General features: G+C 40.6%; 1 protein-coding gene across 4 annotated transcripts in view; it reads left to right on the forward strand.

The window, feature by feature from the left end:
- Positions 1 to 25347, forward strand: part of LOC128689076 (uncharacterized) — a 96871-nt gene that overhangs the window by 25485 nt on the left and 46039 nt on the right. For all 4 annotated transcript variants that reach the window (XM_070087220.1, XM_070087223.1, XM_070087222.1 and 1 more), the window contains 3 exons: positions 5647 to 5784; positions 17291 to 17492; positions 17629 to 17773. In XM_070087220.1, coding sequence (XP_069943321.1) covers positions 5647 to 5784; positions 17291 to 17492; positions 17629 to 17773 — 485 coding nt within the window. The remainder of the gene's footprint in view (positions 1 to 5646; positions 5785 to 17290; positions 17493 to 17628; positions 17774 to 25347) is intronic.

Here is a 25347-nt window from a genome sequence, read left to right on the forward strand (position 1 = left end):
AATTTAAGAGAGAAGTGACTGAAAAATTTGAGAATTGTATGCGAGTGTTGGAATTTGCCAGGAAGTATGGTTAAAAACAAATCTACCATCGCTTCCATCCTGGCAAAGAAAGAACAAATCAAGGAAGCTTATGTTGCACCAGAGTCCATGAACAAATGAACGGGCGCATTATAAACAGATGCTTGCACTATAGGGCCTATGATTGCATTGGAAGTTATGTGCAAACAAAAGGGTGGATTGTCATCAGAAAAGACTTGTTCTACTCCATCCCCAAAATCATCTATGTCAGAGACATGCGAAGCAACATCAGCAGGGTTGTCATTCTCGAGACTGCTTAAGGCTTCAAAGGAATTGTGAACGGGGATGGTGTACTCATGATCACCTACTGTCACCATGGGACGGTTTGACTGGGGCGCTCGAATTCCCCCGAATTGGAAGAACGAGCCTGGTTCTGGTTATTTTGAAAACCACGAGATCTGTTTCCTCTACGGGTTCTGCGGTTGGAACGACCATGGAAAGACCTAGAGTACTGAAGGTTATAGAGAGCATTGCACTCAGATGTGTCATGTCCATGTATTCTATGATAAGTACAGTAGGGAAGATCTGAGTACTCATCATCAGTACGACGTCTCTTAGGGTAACTATCAGGACAATTAATTGCAATATGGCCACGGAAACCACAGTTGTAACAATTCCGCCGACTATGGTTACTGAATGTACTATGAATACTACGAGGTGTATAACGACTCTGTACACTGGTTCTTGGTGATCTCTGAGATGGTTGACGACCACGATTTGTCTCTGTGGCGCAAACAAGAGGTGGTGCAGACTGAGGCATATGTGTGACATTACTTTTAATACAAGGGAAAGTACCCTGGGGGCACAAGGAACGTACATGATTTAAGGCTGTAAGTGGTTCCATCGTTACAGTTGGAGGATGAGCCTCATAAGCACACACAGAAGCAGGCGGCATTAGTTCTTTAATTGCTCCAAAAGCTGCTATTTTAGCAAGTGATTCTGTAAATGGTTTAGCCTCTTCAGGGAGAAAAGATGATGATTGGACAGCATTGATAAATGATGATAAAAGTTTGTCTAATCTAACAGCAAATGCACTCAACGATTCATTACTCATGGGTGTAGCATTCACTAGTTCCCTAAGAACGACATATGGATCAGCTGTTTTTACTGGGACAAGGAAAGAACGAATCAGTTCCTCATATTGTGACCACTTAGTAAGATTCCTGAAGTCTCGCATATCAAGGAGATCAACAACGTGAACAGCAGCAGGAGATCGATAAAGAGCTTCTTTAGCAATTCTGATAAGACTTTCCTCTGAAGGAGGACCTTCACCTAGAGCACTAGCACGAGAACGAATGGCTGCAAACCATGCTTCAAGACTATGTACATGGCCATTGAATAAAGGTAACGCATCAAGGGAATCACGAGTATAACTATAGTATCTCGGTATCTGGGTCGGTCTGTCAGTCGGTAAGGAACTGTGAGGACTGATGACAGGGGCAACAGTAGCCTGAGAGGTCTGAGTGTCGACATTCACTAAAGTATCACTTGACGGTATGTGAGACATAATGGCAAAGTAACACGAGAACAAATAAGGCAAAAATAATGAACAATAAAAATGATATAAAATTCTAGAATTGAAATAAAAGATATACAACTAATTCTGCAGAAGTAATAAAAAAATAATGTCTAAGATACACTGCAAGAGGAAGGAAAACTCAATTTAAAGGACTATTGGCCAAAATAAAAAATTTACATTGAAATATACAAGTAAAAATATTACTGGAGACTGAATTAAATGCAAAATGAGCTGTCTTTACTCTTGCTAATAAAGAAATTAATTAATTAAATTTGTAAATCAATGTGAAAGTATAAAATAAAATTATTAAATTGTTAACTGGGAAATTTAAGTATTTTCTAAGAATGCATAGACAAAATTAAAATATAATTCATAAAAATATCAATAAAAGAAAATAATTCACTGCAGAACAAGTGTAACAAAATAAGATGTAGAAATAATCACTGCAGTAATAAAGTGTCACTGGGAAAACTCAGGTTAAATGATAAAATTAAAATATGAAGAAAAAAAAAAAATAAACTGATTGAACACTTTAACTCTTAATTGTAAATTAGACAAAACAATTTACTCAAGCAGAGTAAAGAAAACACTTTACGTTAAAAGTAATTGAAATTGCATCAAGAGTGAATTTGTTCAAGAAATATAAAAATATGAATAAAATAAAACAAAGGAATAAAACAGGTAATATAACACTTACAGTGGCGGGGCACACAACAGTATTAGTATATTCTTACAACAAATTCCTGCTGTGACTGATACAACAAAATCTTGCTGTGACTGATACAACAAAAATTTGCTGGCGAAAATAATGGTACACAGTCTGCGAAAAAATTAGAGGAATGAGACACTGCTGGCATACGAAAAAAAAAAAGACACACATAGAAATAAATGGAAAATTTAGTATACTGGGGTGAATATCACTGCATGAAATACAATGACAATTACTGGAGAATACAACGCTGAAAGAATACAATAAAAAAAAATGAATCACTTCACACAGAGTGACTGACTGGTACACTACACAATAATACTTACTACAGACGAGTAGCATAAGAAAAAACACAGAATAAAAAAATTATAAGATAAATGAAAACACTGAAAAATATTGTAAAAATTAACGAGTCAAAGAAAAACTGAAAACACCAGGTTTAGAGTACACAAGCAATTTACTATAAATGTCTCACACACGCAAATGTCTTTAAATGCAAGAAAAATGTCTCAAGAAAATTATCACTGAAGTCTGGAGTAGTAGACGGGCGGTGAGGGGTGATGAATGTTGTCCTGTGGGCGGGTGGTGTTTCCTCCTACACTCACACTGTTGTCGGAAGAAATGCGCGTTCTCGGGGAACTCTCATAATTGGGTTTTATCGTTGGCGCCAGCTACAATCTCTTGACCAATTATGTGAGCCAAAACAGTATTAGGACCCGGTACAAGGGTACAAACAACCACAGATGAGGTGTCTGGCTGGTGGTGGTGGTGGTGGTGGGGTGGTGTGAGTAGAGTGGTGGTGGTGGGTATGACTCTCGCTGGCGCGCACTCCACTCTCTACCCACGAAGGTGGCTTGATAACCCACTCTATGCCACAGGAATGGTGAAAACCACTCTTAGCATCCAACAGGGAGCACAAAGCGAGATAGACAATACTTCAGAGGAACTTGGCTTACTTCTTACTGCGTGGCTTACTTCTCTCTCTCAGCTGGGTTAGAAGCTGGGTTGGCTGACTGGCTTACCCCACGAGAATGGCTGACTGGAAGACGTGTAACGATGCACAAAGCACGGAGGAGCAGTTGGATGACAGGAGACAGGCTGGATGATAGGCTGACTGGCGTTCACTTCCACAGTCTGGCTTACTGACTGGCTTAATTGCAAAATCCGGGTCAACCCCTCGGAGATTGAAGCAATTAGCACACGAACTAAGCCAGGAAGCTTGAAACGGCTGCAACAGGCTTGCAGGCTGGAGGTGGTGAGTGAGGGTAGTGGCTGGTGGTGGGTGGTTCACCTTTGACCCTGCCGCTACTCACAACCAGCCTTCTAACTTCTTGAATTACCCTTAAAAATGTAAATCCACGCTCCACACCGCTGTCACCATTTATCATGTGGGAGTTCGACACGTGGATTAGGTAAGAAATACTCACGTAGGCTGTTATTACGTATAATTGCAGATATGTGGAGAGAGCCCGCAGCCGTTACCTTGCCTCCTTGCTCACACTCGTAACACTGACTGACCGGCGGCCCACAGTACCCTGAGAGGGTCTTTGAATAATGCCAGTTCAGCGCAATATGAATAGACAGTGACTCAGGCAGAGACGGTTGGTCGTTGAGTCAACGGTACACTGGTTACTGGTAACTGGTTACTACTACTGAGAAAACTGTCATTCTATGTCGCTCAATTTTTGAAAAAAAAAAATTATTTTTTCTTATTAAATGATAGAGAATCTTTTCCCGATGGTAATGACACCAAAAGTTCGAAATTTGGTCCAAAACTCATGGAATTATGCTCCTGCGAATTTAGCGGTCTCGGCGACATGTGCGTATCGGCGATTTCGCCGACTTTGAGCCCTATTTTCAGCCAATTCCATTGTTCCAGTTGACCAAACTCATAGCTATTTCTTTACAACTCCATTTTATCTATCAGCTGAGTACAAGAAACCTCCCATTTACTAATTTGGACTACCCAATATGGTGGTCAGAAATTGGCAATTTGGCCAATTTCACGCAAACTAAAAAAGATGCCAATTTCAAAATAGGGTCCAGAATAAACAAGGTAGACATTTGTGGCACTAAAATAACATATGCTCTGTTCATTAGTCACATCTCTAGGCTCCTCTTATATTATTATTGCTTTCTATTTTGATTTTTTATTCATACAAAAAAATACAAAATTTACTGTTATGCAGTCTACTGCATTATTGTAAAAATGGTATAAATAATATCAGTGCACTAGTGAAAGAATATTAGACTCCCCATTTGACGTGTATTGGACGTGTGGTGTGATTTATTTACTCCTGAACATTGGTAAAAATCGAACATTTCCGCTAATTTGAGCTCAGTTTCAAGGTCGTTTTCATCGTCTAAGTAATGAAAATCATCTCTATTTCTGTAATATGTTTTCCATTTTATCACCTAAGACCATGAAAACGCGAATACAACGATAAATACTATACGAAAATACACCTCGAAGTCGGCGTTTTATTCCAAAAAAACGATCAGAGCTTTTTTTTTTCTCATTACGCAATGTATGCTGCAGGATTTTTTTATGTGGTGCACACTGACCACACAGACCCATTCTCTCACATGTGGGCCTACCAGCTTTCTCCCGCTTGATTTAAAGCCGCTAGAATTATTGAGTATATATACATCAGAAACATTGGCTAGTAAGACGTATTTATACGTCGAAAACAGTCAAAGGGTTAAAAACTGTAGTGTAAAGCACCTTTCTGGCAAGACAGTGATGGAGTGAATGATGGTGAAAGTTTTTCTTTTTCGGGCCACCCTGCCTTGGTGGGAATCGGCCAGTGTGTTAATAATAAAAAAAATTATTATTATTATTTTTCTTTTTTTTTTTTTTAATTTTTGACACCAGGAGACACTTCAGGATTTGGGGTTGCGACAGTCAAAGAGTTAGATAGGAGTGAATGGAGTTGAATGGTTTTTTGGACCTGACAAGCTGTTGGAGTGTGAACAGGGTAATATTTTGTGAAGGGATTCAGGGAAACTGGTTAGCCAGACTTGAGTCCTGGAAATGGGATGTTTGGGATATTGGAGGAGGGGTTTGGGATATTGGGAGTTTGAAGGGATGTCTAAGCTGTCATATCTGAGTGCCTCTGCAGAGACAGTCATTATGTATGAGTGATTTTGAAAATGTTGAATGATGATGAAAGTTTTTATTACAGCAGAAATTTGTCTTCAGTGAACATTATATCATGTTGGTAAACCCATAAATTTAACCTGTATGTTATTACTTTTATATATAGTACATATCTGTATTATTAATTTATATTACTTTCTAGTATCAGTATGATTGTCATTTATTTCTTCTATTTTTCAGTTTGTCCCTCACTTGGACTGGCATATAAGCTTTGAATTGTTTGGCTTTGTGGGCCTAGTATGGGTGGTGTGCTGGCTGCTTACCTACCATGATCCACCCATTCTACCAGATGAGGAGGGACAACAGCTAATTGAACAAGTAATTTGATGTACAATAGACCGTCGTTGAACACGGTTTTGTTTGGCATGTTTTTGTTATAGCGCTATTGAAGAATTGCTTCATATTTTTGTATGACATTTTGTAAAATTAACTTACATGGCTCAGTTTGCGGGAGGGGAAAAAATTTGGAGCGCGTGTCGCCCACGGGATACACTCTGCTTGGCTGTGGGTTAGACCATTGAGTCAACGGGGGAGACCTCTCCCCATCCCCCGCCACCCCCACTGCCCTCTGCCACCCCCACCACCCTCCACCAATGACTGACTCACTGACCTGATTTACTGACTTACTTGACTGACTTACTAACTGACAAGCTGACTTACTGACTTATTGAATTGATTGATTTACTGACTTGGACTGACTTACTGATTGATTGGCTGACTTATTGAATTGACTGATTTACTGATTTGATGGACTGACTTACTGATTGACTGACTGTATTACTGACTAACTTACTGATTGTATTACTGACTGACTGCTTGACTGACTTGACTGACTTACTGACTTTGACTGACTGACTGACTGACTGGCTTGACTGACATGACTGATTTACTGACTGACTGACTTACTGATTTGACTGATTTCCTGACTGACTGACTGACTGATTTCCCAACTGACTGACTGACTGACTTGACTGATTTACTAACTGACTTAAAGTTAGACTTTTTCACTGAAGAGGACCCTGAAACAGTGTCTAGAGCAGCCGATGCCTTACCGTTAGTTGTATAATGTACTTCTGAGTAAAATAGAATTTATGCACACTCCAGTATAACCATCGACTTCAGTACCAGAACCTCTACCGTCCACCTCAGCCCAGTAGGGCCACAGCATAACTCTCCACTCTCCACAATCATCCACAAACACCAGCACCCACAATTTAAGGTAAGAAATACTATTATTTCTGTTGCATTTGTAATCTTAAGTAGTAAAAACAACATAATACGTCACAACAATGAACTACAATTTCAAATTCACTTTTATTTTTGTAAGGTCTGTTGGTTTAAAAAAAAAGTTGTTAGATTTTTGGGGGCTCCCTGGAACATAACCCTATTTTTCCCCTAAGTTCTTCAGTTTGTCTAACACAGTTTTAACCCTTTCAGGGTCCGTCCCGTAGATCTACGGCTTTACAGTGAGTGTCCAAACCATAGATCTATGCTAAAATTCTAGCGCCGTCAAATTTAGCGCGAAAGCGCTCATAGGCCTACATGTGAGAGAATGGGTCTGCGCCGTGGGTGTGCGCCATAAACAAAAAATCTAGGCACCTGCATAGCATTGTGGGAACGCCGACTCAGTCACCCTTGTTCACCATGCCTCGTCGCAAGTCAGCTCTCACTCCCCGGAAAATTGGGACTCTCCTCTTCCTATCTGATAGTTCTGACACTGATGGAAGTGGAAATTAAGACGAATTCTACGGCTTTGATCAGTTAGTGACCGAAAAGAATGACCAGGATATCGATAATAGTGCAGAGAACCCTGACGATCCTCGACCTTCTACCTCTGGTGTGGGCACTCGTGACTCACGGTCGGTTGTTCCTAAACGCAAGAGAAAACTAATATTTTCGCGTGGCCAGGCCTCTGACTTCAGTAATGACGATGATAGTGACGTGGATTGTGATTTTATTGCGCTCGACAATCATTCGAGTAGTGATAGTGAGGAATCATATTCACCAGTGAAGCGTCGGTATGTTCGCCGCCGCATGCGCTCGGGTAGTGTACCCTATGCTGTGCCCAGGGGACGGAGTACATCCCGGAGTACATCCCGTGACCCTACACCAGTTTTAGGTAGTGATAGTGAGGATGGTGTGGCTACACTTGGCATGGATAGACCACAGGCATCAGTGGATGGTGTTAGTGGTGGTGGTAGTGGCATCGCCATGAGTGACTCACCGTGCCACGCGGGGACCCACGCTGCTGACTCGTCAGTTCAAGGACAAAGCGGAGCGTCAGCCACCAGCCCACCACAACCACAACCACCCGTACAACCAGCCTATGATGTCCAGTATCCACCAGAAAACCGTATGTGGGATTGGCAGCAAAATCCCAATTTTGTTCCCAAGCCTCACCACTTTGATGACTCTCAAAGTGGAATTCTACCTACTTGTCCCCTTGGAACCATGGCCAATGAACTGGAATTCTTTGAATTATTCTTTGACCAGCTATTGATGGAAATTATTGCCAGGGAAAGTAATAAGTATTTTGAGTACACCATGGCAAATACGATCTTATCACCACAGTCAAGACTACACAGGTGGAAAGAGACGACTGTTGCAGAAATGTATTTGCTTTTTGCAACAATAATGCTTATGCCTCATGTCTATAAGCATAATATAAAAGCATACTGGTCCACAGATCGGCTAATTTCTACCCCGGTCTTCAGTGAAATCATACCAGTGAACAGGTTTATCTTACTCTTACGTATGTTGCACTTCTCTGACAAAACCAGGCCTGACAGAAGTGACAGGTTATACAAGATTAGAAATGTTTTCATGTATCTCAAACAAAAGTTCAGCATATACTTTTATCCATTCAAGAATCTTGTAATTGACGAGTCTTTGATTTTGTTCAAAGGTAGACTGTCATTCAAGCAGTATATACCGAGCAAGAGGAAACGCTTTGGTATAAAACTGTTTGTACTCTGTGATTGTGACAGTGGCCTGGTGTTGGATATTGTTGTATACACGGGTAGTAAAACATTGGAAGATACCAAGATGTTATTGGGTATCTCAGGTGACGTAGTGAGAAACATGATGGCACCTTATCTTGGTAAGGGGCATACATTATATACCAATAACTGGTACACAAGCCCATTACTCAGTGATTTCATGTGAGTGAACAAGACAGATGTGTGTGGCACAGTGCGTTCTAATTGTAAACATATGCCCAGGCTCAACGCAGGTGCTCGTGGTGATGAAGTGCAGGTGTTTACTGCCAATGACATCATGGCATTACGGTGGCATGACAAACGAGATGTCACATTGTTGACAACCATTCACCGTAATGAAATGCAAGACAGTGGCAAAGTTGATCGAGTGACTAATGAACATATTCGAAAACCAGTGTCAGTGATTGATTATACACAAAACATGCGCTTGGTTGACAAGTGTGACATGCAGATTGGTTTTGTTGACTGTGTTCGTAAGAGTTACAAGTGGTACATGAAACTTTTCTTCCATCTCATGGACATTTCAATGCTCAATGCATATAATATGTACCAAATAAAGACTGGCAACAGTCTGTTGTCAGACAACTCATAATGAAGTACCAGGTAACAACACCTGCAATACAACATGGTCCTCGAATTCCTCAGGATATACCCAAGCGTTTGAGGAGAGAAGGTGATCATTTCATAATACAGCTTCCTTCAACTCAGAAGAAATTTGCTCAGAAGAGATGCATTGTCTGTGCACAAACAAAACGACGGCAACAAAGATGCAAAGACACTCGGTTTATGTGCGAGGAATGTAAGGTACCTCTGTGCATGGTGCCTTGTTTCAAGGAGTTCCACAAGGTCCAGCAGTTCTAAAACCATGTCCAGTGATTGTAAATATGTAAATATATGATAGAACATTAGTATTATACAATATTTGTGCATGTTTATTGTAATAAACAATAGTGGTAAACAATAATATTATGATAACTTTAGTGCGGTTATTGTGTTCAATACAGTGAGTTTATATATATACATTATATACAGTATTGGTCTCTCAGGCCCCAAATGTTAGTAGGAATAGAAAAAAATTGGAAAAGAAAAGAAAAAACAACTAAAACCACAAAATAATGTAATGCGTGTATGTGGAATTCGTCGATGTTGCCGCCACCACATCATTTTTTACAAACTTCTTGGCACTGTATCTCTGTAAGAACTGATCAGATTTTTATTTTTTTTGTTTTATTACCTTCACAAAAATATGCTCTTTAATTCTGTAAGAAAAAATAATTTTTTTTTTTTTTTCAAAATTTCTTGGACACTGGAGCACCACTTCAGATTTTGGCCTTGGACCCTTAACCCTTTCAGGGTCCGTCCCGTAGATCTACGGCTGGTCGGTGAGTGTCCAAACCGTAGATCTACGCCAAAATTCCAGCGCCGTCAAATTTAGCGCGAAAGCGCTCATAGGCCTACATATGAGAGAATGGGTCTGCGCGGTGGGTGTGCGCCATAAACAAAAAATCTAGGCGCCTGCATAGCATTGTGGGAACGCCGGCTCAGTCACCCTTGTTCACCATGTCTCGTCGCAAGTCAGCTCTGACTCCCCGGAAAATTGGGACTCTCCTCTTCCTGTCTGATAGTTCTGACACTGATGGAAGTGGAAATGAAGACGAATTCTACGGCTTTGATGAGTTAGTGACCGAAAATAATGACCAGGATATCGATAATAGTGCAGAAAACCCCGACGATCCTCGACCTTCTACCTCTGGTGTGGGCACTCGTGACTCACGGTCGGTTGTTCCTAAACGTAAGAGAAAACTAATATTTTCCCGTGGCCTGGCCTCTGACTTCAGTAATGACGATGATTCTGACGTGGATTGTGATTTTATTGCGCTCGACGATCATTCGAGTAGTGATAGTGAGGAAACATATTCACCAGTGAAGCGTCGGTATGTGCGCCGCCGCATGCGCTCGGGTAGTGTACCCTATGCTATGCCCAGGGGACGGAGTACATCCCGGAGTACATCCCGTGGCCCTACACCCGTTTTAGGTAGTGATAGTGAGGATGATGTGGCTACACTTGGCATGGATGGGCCACAGACATCAGTGGATGGTGTTAGTGGGGCTGGTGGTGGTAGTGGCACCGCCATGCGTGACTCGCTGTGCCACGCGGGAACCCACGCTGCTGACTCGTCAGTTCAAGGACAAAGCGGAGCGTCACCCACCAGCCCGCCACAACCACCCGTACAACCAGCCTATGATGTCCAGTATCCACCAGCAAACCGTATCTGGGATTGGCAGCAAAATCCCAATTTTGTTCCCAGCCCTCACCACTTTGATGACTCGCAAAGTGGAATTCTACCTACCTGTCCCCTTGGAACCACGGCCAATGAACTGGAATTCTTTGAATTATTCTTTGACCAGCCATTGATGGAAACTATTGTCAGGGAAAGTAATAAGTATTTTCAGTACACCATGGCAAATACGATCTTATCACCACAGTCAAGACTACACAGGTGGAAAGAGACGACTGTTGCAGAAATGTATTTGCTTTTTGCAACAATAATGCTTATGCCTCACGTCTATAAGCATAATATAAAAGCATACTGGTCCACAGATCGGCTAATTTGTACCCCATCCTTCAGTGAAATAATACCAGTGAACAGGTTTATCTTACTCTTACGTATGTTGCACTTCTCTGACAAAACCAGGCCTGACAGAAGTGACAGGTTATACAAGATTAGAAATGTTTTCATGTATCTCAAACAAAAGTTCAGGATATACTTTTATCCATTCAAGAATCTTGTAATTGACGAGTCTTTGATTTTGTTCAAAGGTAGACTGTCATTCAAGCAGTATATACCGAGCAAGAGGAACCGCTTTGGTATAAAATTGTTTGTACTCTGTGATTGTGACAGTGGCCTGGTGTTGGATATTGTTGTATACACGGGTAGTAAAACATTGAAAGATACCAAGATGTTATTGGGTATATCAGGTGACGTAGTGAGAAACATGATGGCACCTTATCTTGGTAAGGGCCATACATTATATACCGATAACTGGTACACAAGCCCATTACTCAGTGATTTCATGCGAGTGAACAAGACAGATGTGTGTGGCACAGTGCGTTCTAATCGTAAACATATGCCCAGGCTCAACGCAGGTGTTCGTGGTGATGACGTGCAGGTGTTTACTGCCAATGACATCATGGCATTACGGTGGCATGACAAACGAGATGTCACATTGTTGACAACCATTCACCGTAATGAAATGCAAGACAGTGGCAAAGTTGATCGAGTGACTAATGAACGTATTCGAAAACCAGTGACAGTGATTGATTATACACAAAACATGCACTTGGTTGACAAGTGTGACATGCAGATTGGTTTTGTTGACTGTGTTCGTAAGAGTTACAAGTGGTACATGAAACTTTTCTTCCATCTCATGGACATTTCAATGCTGAATGCATATAATATGTACCAAATAAAGACTGGTAACAGACCACCGTATGGTGAATTTTGTTTGTCTGTTGTCAGACAACTCATAATGAAGTACCAGGTAACAACACCTGCAATACAACATGGTCCTCGAATTCATCACAATATACCCAAGCGTTTGAGAAGAGAAGGTGATCATTTCATAATACAGCTTCCTTCAACTCAAAAGAAATTTGCTCAGAAGAGATGCATTGTCTGTGCACAAACAAAACGACGGCAACAAAGACGCAAAGACACTCGGTTTATGTGTGAGGAATGTAAGGTGCCTCTGTGCATGGTGCCTTGTTTCAAGGAGTTCCACAAGCTCCAGCAGTTCTAAAACCATGTCCAGTGATTGTAAATATGTAAATATATGATAGAACATTAGTATTATACAATATTTGTGCATGTTTATTGTAATAAACAACAGTGGTAAACAATAATATGATAATAACTTTAGTGCGGTTATTGTGTTCAATACAGTGAGTTTATATATATAAATTATATACAGTATTGGTCTCTCAGGCCCCAAATGTTAGTAGGAATAGAAAAAAATTGGAAAAGAAAAGAAAAAACAACTAAAACAACAAAATAATATAATACGCGTATGTGGAATTCGTCGATGTTGCCGCCACCACATCATTTTCTACAAACTTCTTGGCACTGTATCTCGGTAAGTACTGATCAGATTCTAATTTTTTTTGTTTTATTACCTTCACAAAAATATGCTCTTTAATTCTGTAAGAAAAAATAATTTTTTTTTTTTTCAAAATTTCTTGGACACTGGTGCGTGACTTCAGATTTTGGCCTTGGACCCTGAAAGGGTTAAAGGGTTAACTAACACGGCGTTTTCATTAATGTAACTACCGTGTTAGACAGCGGTCTACTGTGTTGCTTTCAGCTTTTAGAGTTTTTAATGAAAGTTAACCCTTTGACTGTCGCGGTCGTATATGTACGTTATAGGAGATACCGTGTTTGACGTATCTATACGCATAAATTCTAGCGGCTTCAAATCAAGCAGGAGAAAGCTGGTAGGCCCACATGTGAGAGAATGGGTCTCCATGGTCAGTGTGCACCATATAAAAAAAATCGGGGAGCCAGTGGTGCATTGTGGGAATACCATTTCAGTCGTCCTTTTTCAGCATGTCTAGCGGTAAGAAATATGTGACTTCCCTGCAAATCTGGGACTCTTCTCTTCCCAAGTGATGCTCTAACACAGATGGAAGTGTCAATGAAGATTAATTTCATGATTTCGAGGAGTTTGAGACCAAAAGCAATAGAGGAGGTGGAGGAGGAGGAAGAGGAGGAGGAAGAAGAGGAGGAGGAAGAAGAGGAGGAGGAAGAAGAGGAGGAAGGAAGGAGGAAGAGGAAGGAAGGAGGAAGAGGAAGGAAGGAGGGAGGAGGAGGAAGGAGGGAGGAGGAGGAAGGAGGGAGGAGGAAGGAGGGAGGAGGAAGGAGGGAGGAGGAAGAAGGAGGGAGGAGTAAGAAGGAGGGAGGAGGAGGAAGGAGGGAGGGAGGAAGAAGGAGGGAGGAGGAGGAAGGAGGGAGGGAGGAGGAGGAAGGTGGAAGGTGGAAGGAGGAGGAAGAAGAAGAAGAATAATAATAATACCTAATACCTAATAATAATAATATGTAATAATATGTTCCCTTGAGGCATGAAAACAGTTCACCCCATGACAGTGACAAGATAAGGGGAGATAACATCTGATAAGAGCTGACCTTTGATGAGCGTAAACGAGAGTGGAGGGAGGGGGGCAGCTGTCCATCTGTCAAGAGCCAGGAGGAGGAGGAGGAGGAGGAGAAGGAGAAGGAGGAGGAGGAGGAGGAGGAGAAGGAGAAGGAGAAGGAGAAGGAGGAGGAGAAGGAGGAGGAGGAGGAGGAGGAGGAGGAGAAGGAGAAGGAGGAGGAGGAGGAGGAGGAGGAGGAGAAGATGACGACGAACAAACATTTGTCTGTCTGTCTATTTGTCTGTCTGCCAAACTCCCTGTCTATCCGTCTAGCTCTGTCTCAGAGAGAGCCACAAGACTGTGTCATCATCACGTTTACTCACATCTTCAAGCAGAGTATAGCACTTTGTCTGGATTTTTTGGGTTATCCTAGGTAATTTACACTATGTATAGTTGTATTTATGTGTACCTGTGAGACAGAGATAGACAGAGAGAGAGAAAGAGAGACAGATTGAAAGAGATAGAATGAGGGAGAAAGATAATTAGATAGAATGGAGGGGGAAGCAGCATCCGACCCCATTGTTTTGACAGGGGGTAGGGGAAGTGACTAATGAGACAATATGTCATTTTGACAGCTGCCGACTCCTGACTCAAAACAATTATAAGCCACACACTCGCACACAAGACAAGCTTGCTGAAGGGTGATAATAGCAGTTTTATGAAAGTATCTAGTGACTATATATGTGTATATATATTATAGAAACCAGAAGCAAGAAGGGAAGGCAGGAATGAAGGAAGGACTAGATGAAAGGAAGGAAAAAAGTAATGAAGGACAGATGAAGGAATGTAGGAAGAGAGGTGGAATGCCCTCCAGGTAGGAAAGGAATGAAGGAAATTAGGAAGGAAGGAATGATGACACACGACCATTTACCTAGGATAACTACATAACACAACTGCCTGCTAATACTTTGAAGAAAACTGCTCAGACGAGGCGTTTTGTCTTTGCACATAAAAAAAAAAATCAACAAAAATGCACACACACTGATTTTATGTGTGAGAGTGTAAAACACCATTGTGTATGACACCATGTTTTATGTGTGAGTAGTGTAAAACACCACTGTGTATGACACCATGTTTTATGTGTGAGAGTGTAAAACACCACTGTGTATGACACCATGTTTTATGTGTGAGAGTGTAAAACACCACTGTGTATGACACCATGTTTTATGTGTGAGGAGTGTAAAACACCACTGTGTATGACACCATGTTTTATGTGTGAGAGTGTAAAACACCACTGTGTATGACACCATGTTTTATGTTTGAGGAGTGTAAAACACCACTGTGTATGACACCATGTTTTATGTTTGAGGAGTGTAAAACACCACTGTGTATGACACCATGTTTTATGTGTGAGGAGTGTAAAACACCACTGTGTATGACACCATGTTTTATGTGTGAGAGTGTAAAACACCACTGTGTATGACACCATGTTTTATGTGTAAGAGTGTAAAACACCACTGTGTATGACACCATGTTTCACAGAGTTCCACAAGCTGCAGAACTTCTAGGAGTATGTTCAGTGACTGTATATTGGTATATATATTATAGAACAATAGTAATAAACAATTTTTTGTATTGTTTGTTTTTGTAAACAAGTTTTGTAAACAATATATTGATAATTATGTTTGTGTGCTTATTGTGTTGTATACAACGAGTGTATATATGTACATTGCACCTTACTTTGGTCTCACAGGCCACATAAGTTATGTGAAAAAATAAAATAGTGAAAAAAACAACAAACCTTCAAATACAAGTAAACTAAAGTTTACCGGGTGAGCGGCAGTCGCCGCTGTTGCCATACGCGGCTCATTTTCTGCAAACTTCATGCCTCTATATCTCCGTAAGTAATGATGGGAAAAAATTTTTTTGGGGACTAAAACAATCAGAAAAATAATCTTAACATTTTCATAAGAAAAAATAATTTTTTTTTTTTTCAAATATTTTGCGACACCAGGAGACACTTCAGGATTGGGCCCTTCGACAGTCAAAGGGTTAATAAAATCCTCAAAAATTTTGTTTTTGTTGTTGAAGAAGTTATGCATTTTAACATTAGCGGTTGTATTAATAAGCAGTGGTAATAAATGTGTGTGTAGGATTTTATGAGCCACCACAAATGCAGCCTATTTATTTTATATCCTAGTCCAACAAGGATGCTAAATGAGCTAGAAACTTGTAAGAAGATCCTAAAACTGGTGGTTCATCAAATCCTGCAAATAAAATAGTTATTATTCTTCACAGTGTATTGAAATAGTTAAGAAAAGTTATTAAACAGTACTTTACAATTATAAATGTTAATTACTGTATTGCCAACTTTGACAAGGTACAGTAAATACTGCAAATAACTATATGTGCATTTTGCTTTGGAAGCCCTCTGGAATTTGTTAAATTAAATTCACATTAATATTCACTTGTATGAGTCCCAGTAAGGTCTATCATGTGCTTCCACGCTCATAGGACTCCTGTCATTACCAGTGGCAAATCCATGTTTTCCCAGCATTAGTTGCAACCCTGGCAGTGTTCTGAGTCCCATTTGTCATTACATTGTAATATGCACACTTCTCTCCTTGGTGGATGCTTTCTTAGCTGATGTTTTATTTTCCTGGGCTTATGGGGCCCTATGGGTATTTTTAAGACTTGTGGCAGTTCCTATCATTTTTCTAGAATCCCTGTATGGGATGGTCATTCACCCTTTGTTTGGTGATAGTTGTGCAGCCTGTCATGACTGCTCTCCAAGCTGAATTGGCTTATTCAGGAGAGTGAATCCCTACAATGCTTCATGTCAGATGGCTTCTCATTTGTTCACAGTGTGATATTGGGGGATGCCCTTTTTGGCCATTTCCTCCATTGGCAGGCCTGGTGCCAGTCATGAGAACAAGGGCCCCAATTCCCTTGGGCTCCAGGCCCTACTACCTTCTGACTGGGATGTGTGGAGCCTGGTGGATTCTCTTGAGTCCTGGTATTCCAGGTCATCTGGTGACTCGTTTCTTTTGTCTGTGGTTAATACTGTTGCTTGCAAATCAGCTGTCCAACAAGCAATTGAAGGGCAGGGGTCTCACTTGATGTGCTTTGTTACACCTGCCAACTACAGCCTTCCTTGTTTGGTGTTCAAGGCCTGAAGGGGCTTTCTGCAGGGAGCTTGGTTCCTGCCTTTCATTTTCTACTTCCTGAGGAGACTGCAGGACTCCCTTCTTGGGCATTCCTACCTGGGAACAGAGGTTATGTACTGGCTGTAAGGGATCAACTTGCTTTACATATGCATTTCTGTTGAATGGGCACTAGGGGGGTCCATAACTTCTGCTGCCTTCCTTGTTGTTGTGTTTCAGATGCAGATTGAATCTTGTGTTGTCTGGAATAACAGGCAAATACTAACATGTAAATGGTGGTGAAGGGGTCACCTCTGAGTGTAAAGCATGTTGTAGCTTTCTGTGACTTGGAAAGGTGAGTGTTGGTATGAATAAGGTTTAAGATATTCCAGACAAGACTCCCAGGACTCCTTATGCAGAAATGTATTTTTAAAGCCAAAATGTGCTAATACAATATGTAGTCTTGTGAGCAAGGCTTTATTTTTTTGTTTATAACATGAATCCTGAAATGCATATAGTGTTTTGCCACATATTCTCATTTTTATTTATATTAGGAAAAAGTGTGTGTAAGCTGGTCAGAGTGGATAAGCCATTGGTCATTGTGGTCCATTTATATTGCACATTTTGCCATGAACTGGAGCAACTATATCATCATGCAGTGGCTGCCAACATACCTATCACGGACACTGGGAGCAAACAAAGAGAGTATGAGTCTCACTGCAGTGCCTTATATTATCAACTCACTTTGTGGTGTAGGTAAGTAACAGTGGTAATTCATACATTTATCACTTGTGATGCAAGGATCTGCCTGAATAAAATAAATATATTATGAAATTTAGCCTTTTATATAAGATAAATAATTATAATTAATATTTGAATTTATTCTCTACAGCCTGGGGTCACAGTGCTGATCAGTTAATATCAGTAGGCTGGCCAGTATTAAGGGTGCGGCGTTTGATGACACTCTTTGGCCTTATGGGGCCTGGACTTTGTCTCACCTTGTTCCCAGAAGTTTCAAACTTGGTTGTTGCTGTTCTGTAAGTTTATTAATTCTTAGTTTTATTGAATGATAAATAAATTATTTAAAAAATCTTCCTTATATAACAACAGCATTATATTTCCACCAAAGCTTGTCATCAAGTGAAATAATATTAAATGTAATCCATTTTCTTTCAGACTCAAGTTGTATAGGTAATTGCAATGATATACAGGAAAAACAAATTTGATATACACTACTAATAATACTTTATTCCTACAAGATGTATTATTTTAACAACATTGGTATGCAGAGCATAACCATTGATATGTATACAAGGAAATATTTTTTTTTTTTTTATTATCACACTGGCCGATTCCCACCAAGGCAGGGTGGCCCGAAAAAGAAAAACTTTCACCATCATTCACTCCATCACTGTCTTGCCAGAAGGGTGCTTTACACTACAGTTTTTAAACTGCAACATTAACACCCCTCCTTCAGAGTGCAGGCACTGTACTTCCCATCTCCAGGACTCAAGTCCGGCCTGCCGGTTTCCCTGAATCCCTTCATAAATGTTACTTTGCTCACACTCCAACAGCACGTCAAGTACGTATTAAAAACCATTTGTCTCCATTCACTCCTATCAAACACGCTCACGCATGCCTGCTGGAAGTCCAAGCCCCTCGCACACAAAACCTCCTTTACCCCCTCCCTCCAACCCTTCCTAGGCCGACCCCTACCCCGCCTTCCTTCCACTACAGACTGGTACACTCTTGAAGTCATTCTGTTTCGCTCCATTCTCTCTACATGTCCGAACCACCTCAACGACCCTTCCTCAGCCCTCTGGACAACAGTTTTGGTAATCCCGCACCTCCTCCTAACTTCCAAACTACGAATTCTCTGCATTATATTCACACCACACATTGCCCTCAGACATGACATCTCCACTGCCTCCAGCCTTCTCCTCGCTGCAACATTCATCACCCACGCTTCACACCCATATAAGAGCATTGGTAAAACTATACTCTCATACATTCCCCTCTTTGCCTCCAAGGACAAAGTTCTTTGTCTCCACAGACTCCTAAGTGCACCACTCACTCTTTTTCCCTCATCAATTCTATGATTCACCTCATCTTTCATAGACCCATCCGCTGACACGTCCACTCCCAAATATCTGAATACGTTCACCTCCTCCATACTCTCTCCCTCCAATCTGATATTCAATCTTTCATCACCTAATCTTTTTGTTATCCTCATAACCTTACTCTTTCCTGTATTCACCTTTAATTTTCTTCTTTTGCACACCCTACCAAATTCATCCACCAATCTCTGCAGCTTCTCTTCAGAATCTCCCAAGAGCACAGTGTCATCAGCAAAGAGCAGCTGTGACAACTCCCACTTTGTGTGTGATTCTTTATCTTTTAACTCCACGCCTCTTGCCAAGACCCTCGCATTTACTTCTCTTACAACCCCATCTATAAATATATTAAACAACCACGGTGACATCACACATCCTTGTCTAAGGCCTACTTTTACTGGGAAAAAATTTCCCTCTTTCCTACATACTCTAACTTGAGCCTCACTATCCTCGTAAAAACTCTTCACTGCTTTCAGTAACCTACCTCCTACACCATACACTTGCAACATCTGCCACATTGCCCCCCTATCCACCCTGTCATACGCCTTTTCCAAATCCATAAATGCCACAAAGACCTCTTTAGCCTTATCTAAATACTGTTCACTTATATGTTTCACTGTAAACACCTGGTCCACACACCCCCTACCTTTCCTAAAGCCTCCTTGTTCATCTGCTATCCTATTCTCCGTCTTACTCTTAATTCTTTCAATTATAACTCTACCATACACTTTACCAGGTACACTCAACAGACTTATCCCCCTATAATTTTTGCACTCTCTTTTATCCCCTTTGCCTTTATACAAAGGAACTATGCATGCTCTCTGCCAATCCCTAGGTACCTTACCCTCTTCCATACATTTATTAAATAATTGCACCAACCACTCCAAAACTATATCCCCACCTGCTTTTAACATTTCTATCTTTATCCCATCAATCCCGGCTGCCTTACCCCCTTTCATTTTACCTACTGCCTCACGAACTTCCCCCACACTCACAACTGGCTCTTCCTCACTCCTACAAGATGTTATTCCTCCTTGCCCTATACACGAAATCACAGCTTCCCTATCTTCATCAACATTTAACAATTCCTCAAAATATTCCCTCCATCTTCCCAATACCTCTAACTCTCCATTTAATAACTCTCCTCTCCTATTTTTAACTGACAAATCCATTTGTTCTCTAGGCTTTCTTAACTTGTTAATCTCACTCCAAAACTTTTTCTTATTTTCAACAAAATTTGTTGATAACATCTCACCCACTCTCTCATTTGCTCTCTTTTTACATTGCTTCACCACTCTCTTAACCTCTCTCTTTTTCTCCATATACTCTTCCCTCCTTGCATCACTTCTACTTTGTAAAAACTTCTCATATGCTAACTTTTCCTCCCTTACTACTCTCTTTACATCATCATTCCACCAATCGCTCCTCTTCCCTCCTGCACCCACTTTCCTGTAACCACAAACTTCTGCTGAACACTCTAACACTACATTTTTAAACCTACCCCATACCTCTTCGACCCCATTGCCTATGCTCTCATTAGCCCATCTATCCTCCAATAGCTGTTTATATCTTACCCTAACTGCCTCCTCTTTTAGTTTATAAACCTTCACCTCTCTCTTCCCTGATGCTTCTATCCTCCTTGTATCCCATCTACCTTTTACTCTCAGTGTAGCTACAACTAGAAAGTGATCTGATATATCTGTGGCCCCTCTATAAACATGTACATCCTGAAGTCTACTCAACAGTCTTTTATCTACATGTTTTTTTTTTTTTTTTTTTTAAACAAGTCGGCCGTCTCCCACCGAGGCAGGGTGACCCAAAAAAGAAAGAAAATCCCCAAAAAGAAAATACTTTCATCATCATTCAACACTTTCACCACACTCGCACATTATCACTGTTTTTGCAGAGGTGCTCAGAATACAACAGTCTAGAAGCATAAACATATAAAGATACACAACATATCCCTCCAAACTGCCAATATCCCAAACCCCTCCTTTAAAGTGCAGGCATTGTACTTCCCATTTCCAGGACTCAAGTCCGACTATATGAAAATAACCGGTTTCCCTGAATCCCTTCACTAAATATTACCCTGCTCACACTCCAACAGATCGTCAGGTCCCAAGTACCATTCGTCTCCATTCACTCCTATCTAACACGCTCACGCACGCTTGCTGGAAGTCCAAGCCCCTTACCCACAAAACCTCCTTTACCCCCTCTCTCCAACCCTTTCGAGGACGACCCCTACCCCGCCTTCCTTCCCCTATAGATTTATATGCTTTCCATGTCATTCTACTGTGATCCATTCTCTCTAAATGACCAAACCACCTCAACAACCCCTCTTCTGCCCTCTGACTAATACTTTTATTAACTCCACACCTTCTCCTAATTTCCACACTCCGAATTTTCTGCATAATATTTACACCACACATTGCCCTTAAACAGGACATCTCCGCTGCCTCCAACCGTCTCCTCGCTGCTGCATTTACCACCCAAGCTTCACACCCATATAAGAGTGTTGGTACTACTATACTTTCATACATTCCCTTCTTTGCCTCCATAGATAACGTTTTTTGACTCCACATATACCTCAACGCACCACTCACCTTTTTTCCCTCATCAATTCTATGATTAACCTCATCCTTCATAAATCCATCCGCCGACACGTCAACTCCCAAGTATCTGAAAACATTCACTTCTTCCATACTCCTCCTCCCCAATTTGATATCCAATTTTTCTTTATCTAAATCATTTGACACCCTCATCACCTTACTCTTTTCTATGTTCACTTTCAACTTTCTACCTTTACACACATTCCCAAACTCATCCACTAACCTTTGCAATTTTTCTTTAGAATCTCCCATAAGCACAGTATCATCAGCAAAAAGTAACTGTGTCAATTCCCATTTTGAATTTGATTCCCCATAATTTAATCCCACCCCTCTCCCAAACACCCTAGCATTTACTTCCTTTACAACCCCATCTATAAATATATTAAACAACCATGGTGACATTACACATCCCTGTCTAAGACCTACTTTTACCGGGAAGTAGTCTCCCTCTCTTCTACACACCCTAACCTGAGCCTCACTATCCTCATAAAAACTCTTTACAGCATTTAATAACTTACCACCTATTCCATATACTTGCAACATCTGCCACATTGCTCCTCTATCCACTCTATCATATGCCTTTTCTAAATCCATAAATGCAATAAAAACTTCCCTATCTTTATCTAAATACTGTTCACATATATGCTTCAATGTAAACACCTGATCTACACATCCCCTACCCACTCTAAAACCTCCTTGCTCATCCGCAATCCTACATTCTGTCTTACCTCTAATTCTTTCAATTATAACCCTACCGTACACTTTTCCTGGTATACTCAGTAAGCTTATTCCTCTATAATTTTTACAGTCTCTTTTGTCCCCTTTCCCTTTATATAAAGGGACTATACATGCTCTCTGCCAATCCCTAGGTACCTTCCCCTCTTTCATACATTTATTAAACAAAAGTACCAACCACTCCAACACTATATCCCCCCCTGCTTTTAACATTTCTGTCATGATCCCATCAGTTCCAGCTGCTTTACCCCCTTTCATTTTACGTAATGCCTCACGTACCTCCCCCACACTTACATTCTGCTCTTCTTCACTCCTAAAAGATGGTATACCTCCCTGACCAGTGCATGAAATTACTGCCTCCCTTTCTTCCTTAACATTTAAAAGTTCCTCAAAATATTCTCGCCATCTACCCAATACCTCCATCTCCCCATCTACTAACTCCCCTACTCTGTTTTTAACTGACAAATCCATATTTTCCCTAGGCTTTCTTAACTTGTTTAACTCACTCCAAAATTTTTTCTTATTTTCATTAAAATTTCTTGACAGTGCCTCTCCCACTCTATCATCTGCTCTCCTTTTGCACTCTCTCACCACTCTCTTTACCTTTCTTTTACTCTCCATATACTCTGCTCTTCTTATAACACTTCTGCTTTGTAAAAACCTCTCATAAGCTACCTTTTTCTCTTTTATCACACCCTTTACTTCATCATTCCACCAATCACTCCTCTTTCCTCCTGCCCCCACCCTCCTATAACCACAAACTTCTGCCCCACATTCTAATACTGCATTTTTAAAACTATTCCAACCCTCTTCAACCCCCCCACTACTCATCTTTGCACTAGCCCACCTTTCTGCCAATAGTCGCTTATATCTCACCCGAACTTCCTCCTCCCTTAGTTTATACACTTTCACTTCCCTCTTACTTGTTGTTGCCACCTTCCTCTTTTCCCATCTACCTCTTACTCTAACTGTAGCTACAACTAAATAATGATCCGATATATCAGTTGCCCCTCTATAAACATGTACATCCTGGAGCCTACCCATCAACCTTTTATCCACCAATACATAATCTAATAAACTACTTTCATTACGTGCTACATCATACCTTGTATATTTATTTATCCTCTTTTTCATAAAATATGTATTACTTATTACCAAATTTCTTTCTACACATAGCTCAATTAAAGGCTCCCCATTTACATTTACCCCTGGCACCCCAAATTTACCTACTACTCCCTCCATAACATTTTTACCCACTTTAGCATTAAAATCCCCAACCACCATTACTCTCACACTTGATTCAAAACTCCCCACGCATTCACTCAACATTTCCCAAAATCTCTCTCTCTCCTCTACACTTCTCTCTTCTCCAGGTGCATACACGCTTATTATAACCCACTTTTCACATCCAATCTTTATTTTACTCCACATAATCCTTGAATTAATACATTTATAGTCCCTCTTTTCCTGCCATAGCTTATCCTTCAACATTATTGCTACTCCTTCTTTAGCTCTAACTCTATTTGAAACCCCTGACCTAATCCCATTTATTTATCTACCAATACATAATCCAACAAACTACTGTCATTTCGCCCTACATCATATCGTGTATACTTATTTATCCTCTTTTTCTTAAAATATGTATTACCTATAACTAAACCCCTTTCTATACAAAGTTCAATCAAAGGGCTCCCATTATCATTTACACCTGGCACCCCAAACTTACCTACCACACCCTCTCTAAAAGTTTCTCCTACTTTAGCATTCAGGTCCCCTACCACAATTACTCTCTCACTTGGTTCAAAGGCTCCTATACATTCACTTAACATCTCCCAAAATCTCTCTCTCTCCTCTGCATTCCTCTCTTCTCCAGGTGCATACACGCTTATTATGACCCACTTCTCGCATCCAACCTTTACTTTAATCCACATAATTCTTGAATTTACACATTCATATTCTCTTTTCTCCTTCCATAACTGATCATTTAACATTACTGCTACCCCTTCCTTTGCTCTAACTCTCTCAGATACTCCAGATTTAATCCCATTTATTTCCCCCCACTGAAACTCTCCTACCCCCTTCAGCTTTGTTTCGCTTAGAGCCAGGACATCCAACTTCTTTTCATTCATAACATCAGCAATCATCTGTTTCTTGTCATCCGCACTACATCCACGCACATTTAAGCATCCCAGTTTTATAAAGTTTTTCTTCTTCTCTTTTTTAGTAAATGTATACAGGAGAAGGGGTTACTAGCCCATTGCTCCCGGCATTTTAGTCGCCTCATACGACACGCATGGCTTACGGAGGAAAGATTCTTTTCCACTTCCCCATGGACAATAGAAGAAATAAAAAAGAACAAGAGCTATTTAGAAAAAGGAGAAAAACCTAGATGTATGTATACAGTGGACCCCCGCATAACGATTACCTCCGAATGCGACCAATTATGTAAGTGTATTTATGTAAGTGCGTTTGTACGTGTATGTTTGGGGGTCTGAAATGGACTAATCTACTTCACAATATTCCTTATGGGAATAAATTCGGTCAGTACTGGCACCTGAACATACTTATGGAGTGAAAAAATATCGTTAACCGGGGGTCCACTGTATATATATATATATGCATGTGCGTGTCTGTGAAGTGTGACCAAAGTGTAAGTAGGAGTAGCAAGATATCCCTGTTATCTAGCGTGTTTATGAGACAGAAAAAGAAACCAGCAATCCTACCATCATGCAAAACAGTTACAGGTTTTTGTTTCACAGTCATCTGGCAGGACGGTAGTACTTCCCTGGGTGGTTGCTGTCTACCAACCTACCAATACTACTCATATTTTATTATCACAACTATAATTCTACCGCTTCATTGATCTAATATAAATTACAGTGGACCCCCAAGTTTCGTGATTAATCCGTTCCAGAGAGTCTGCCGAATGGCGAAATTCACAAATGGTGAAACCATTCTCTCCATAAGAAATAATGTAAATCCAATTAATCCGTTTCAGACACCCAAAAATATTAACAAAAAATAATTTTTTTGAAGATTAAATATAGATTTACATACAGAAAACAGCGACAATAAATATAAAGCACTAATAAAATGGATAAATGAACATTTAACATCACACTTACCTTTATTGAAGACTCTTGTTGGTGTATG

Source organism: Cherax quadricarinatus, chromosome 21 (assembly GCF_038502225.1).
Source record: "Cherax quadricarinatus isolate ZL_2023a chromosome 21, ASM3850222v1, whole genome shotgun sequence".
NCBI classification, from domain to species: Eukaryota; Metazoa; Arthropoda; class Malacostraca; order Decapoda; family Parastacidae; genus Cherax; species Cherax quadricarinatus.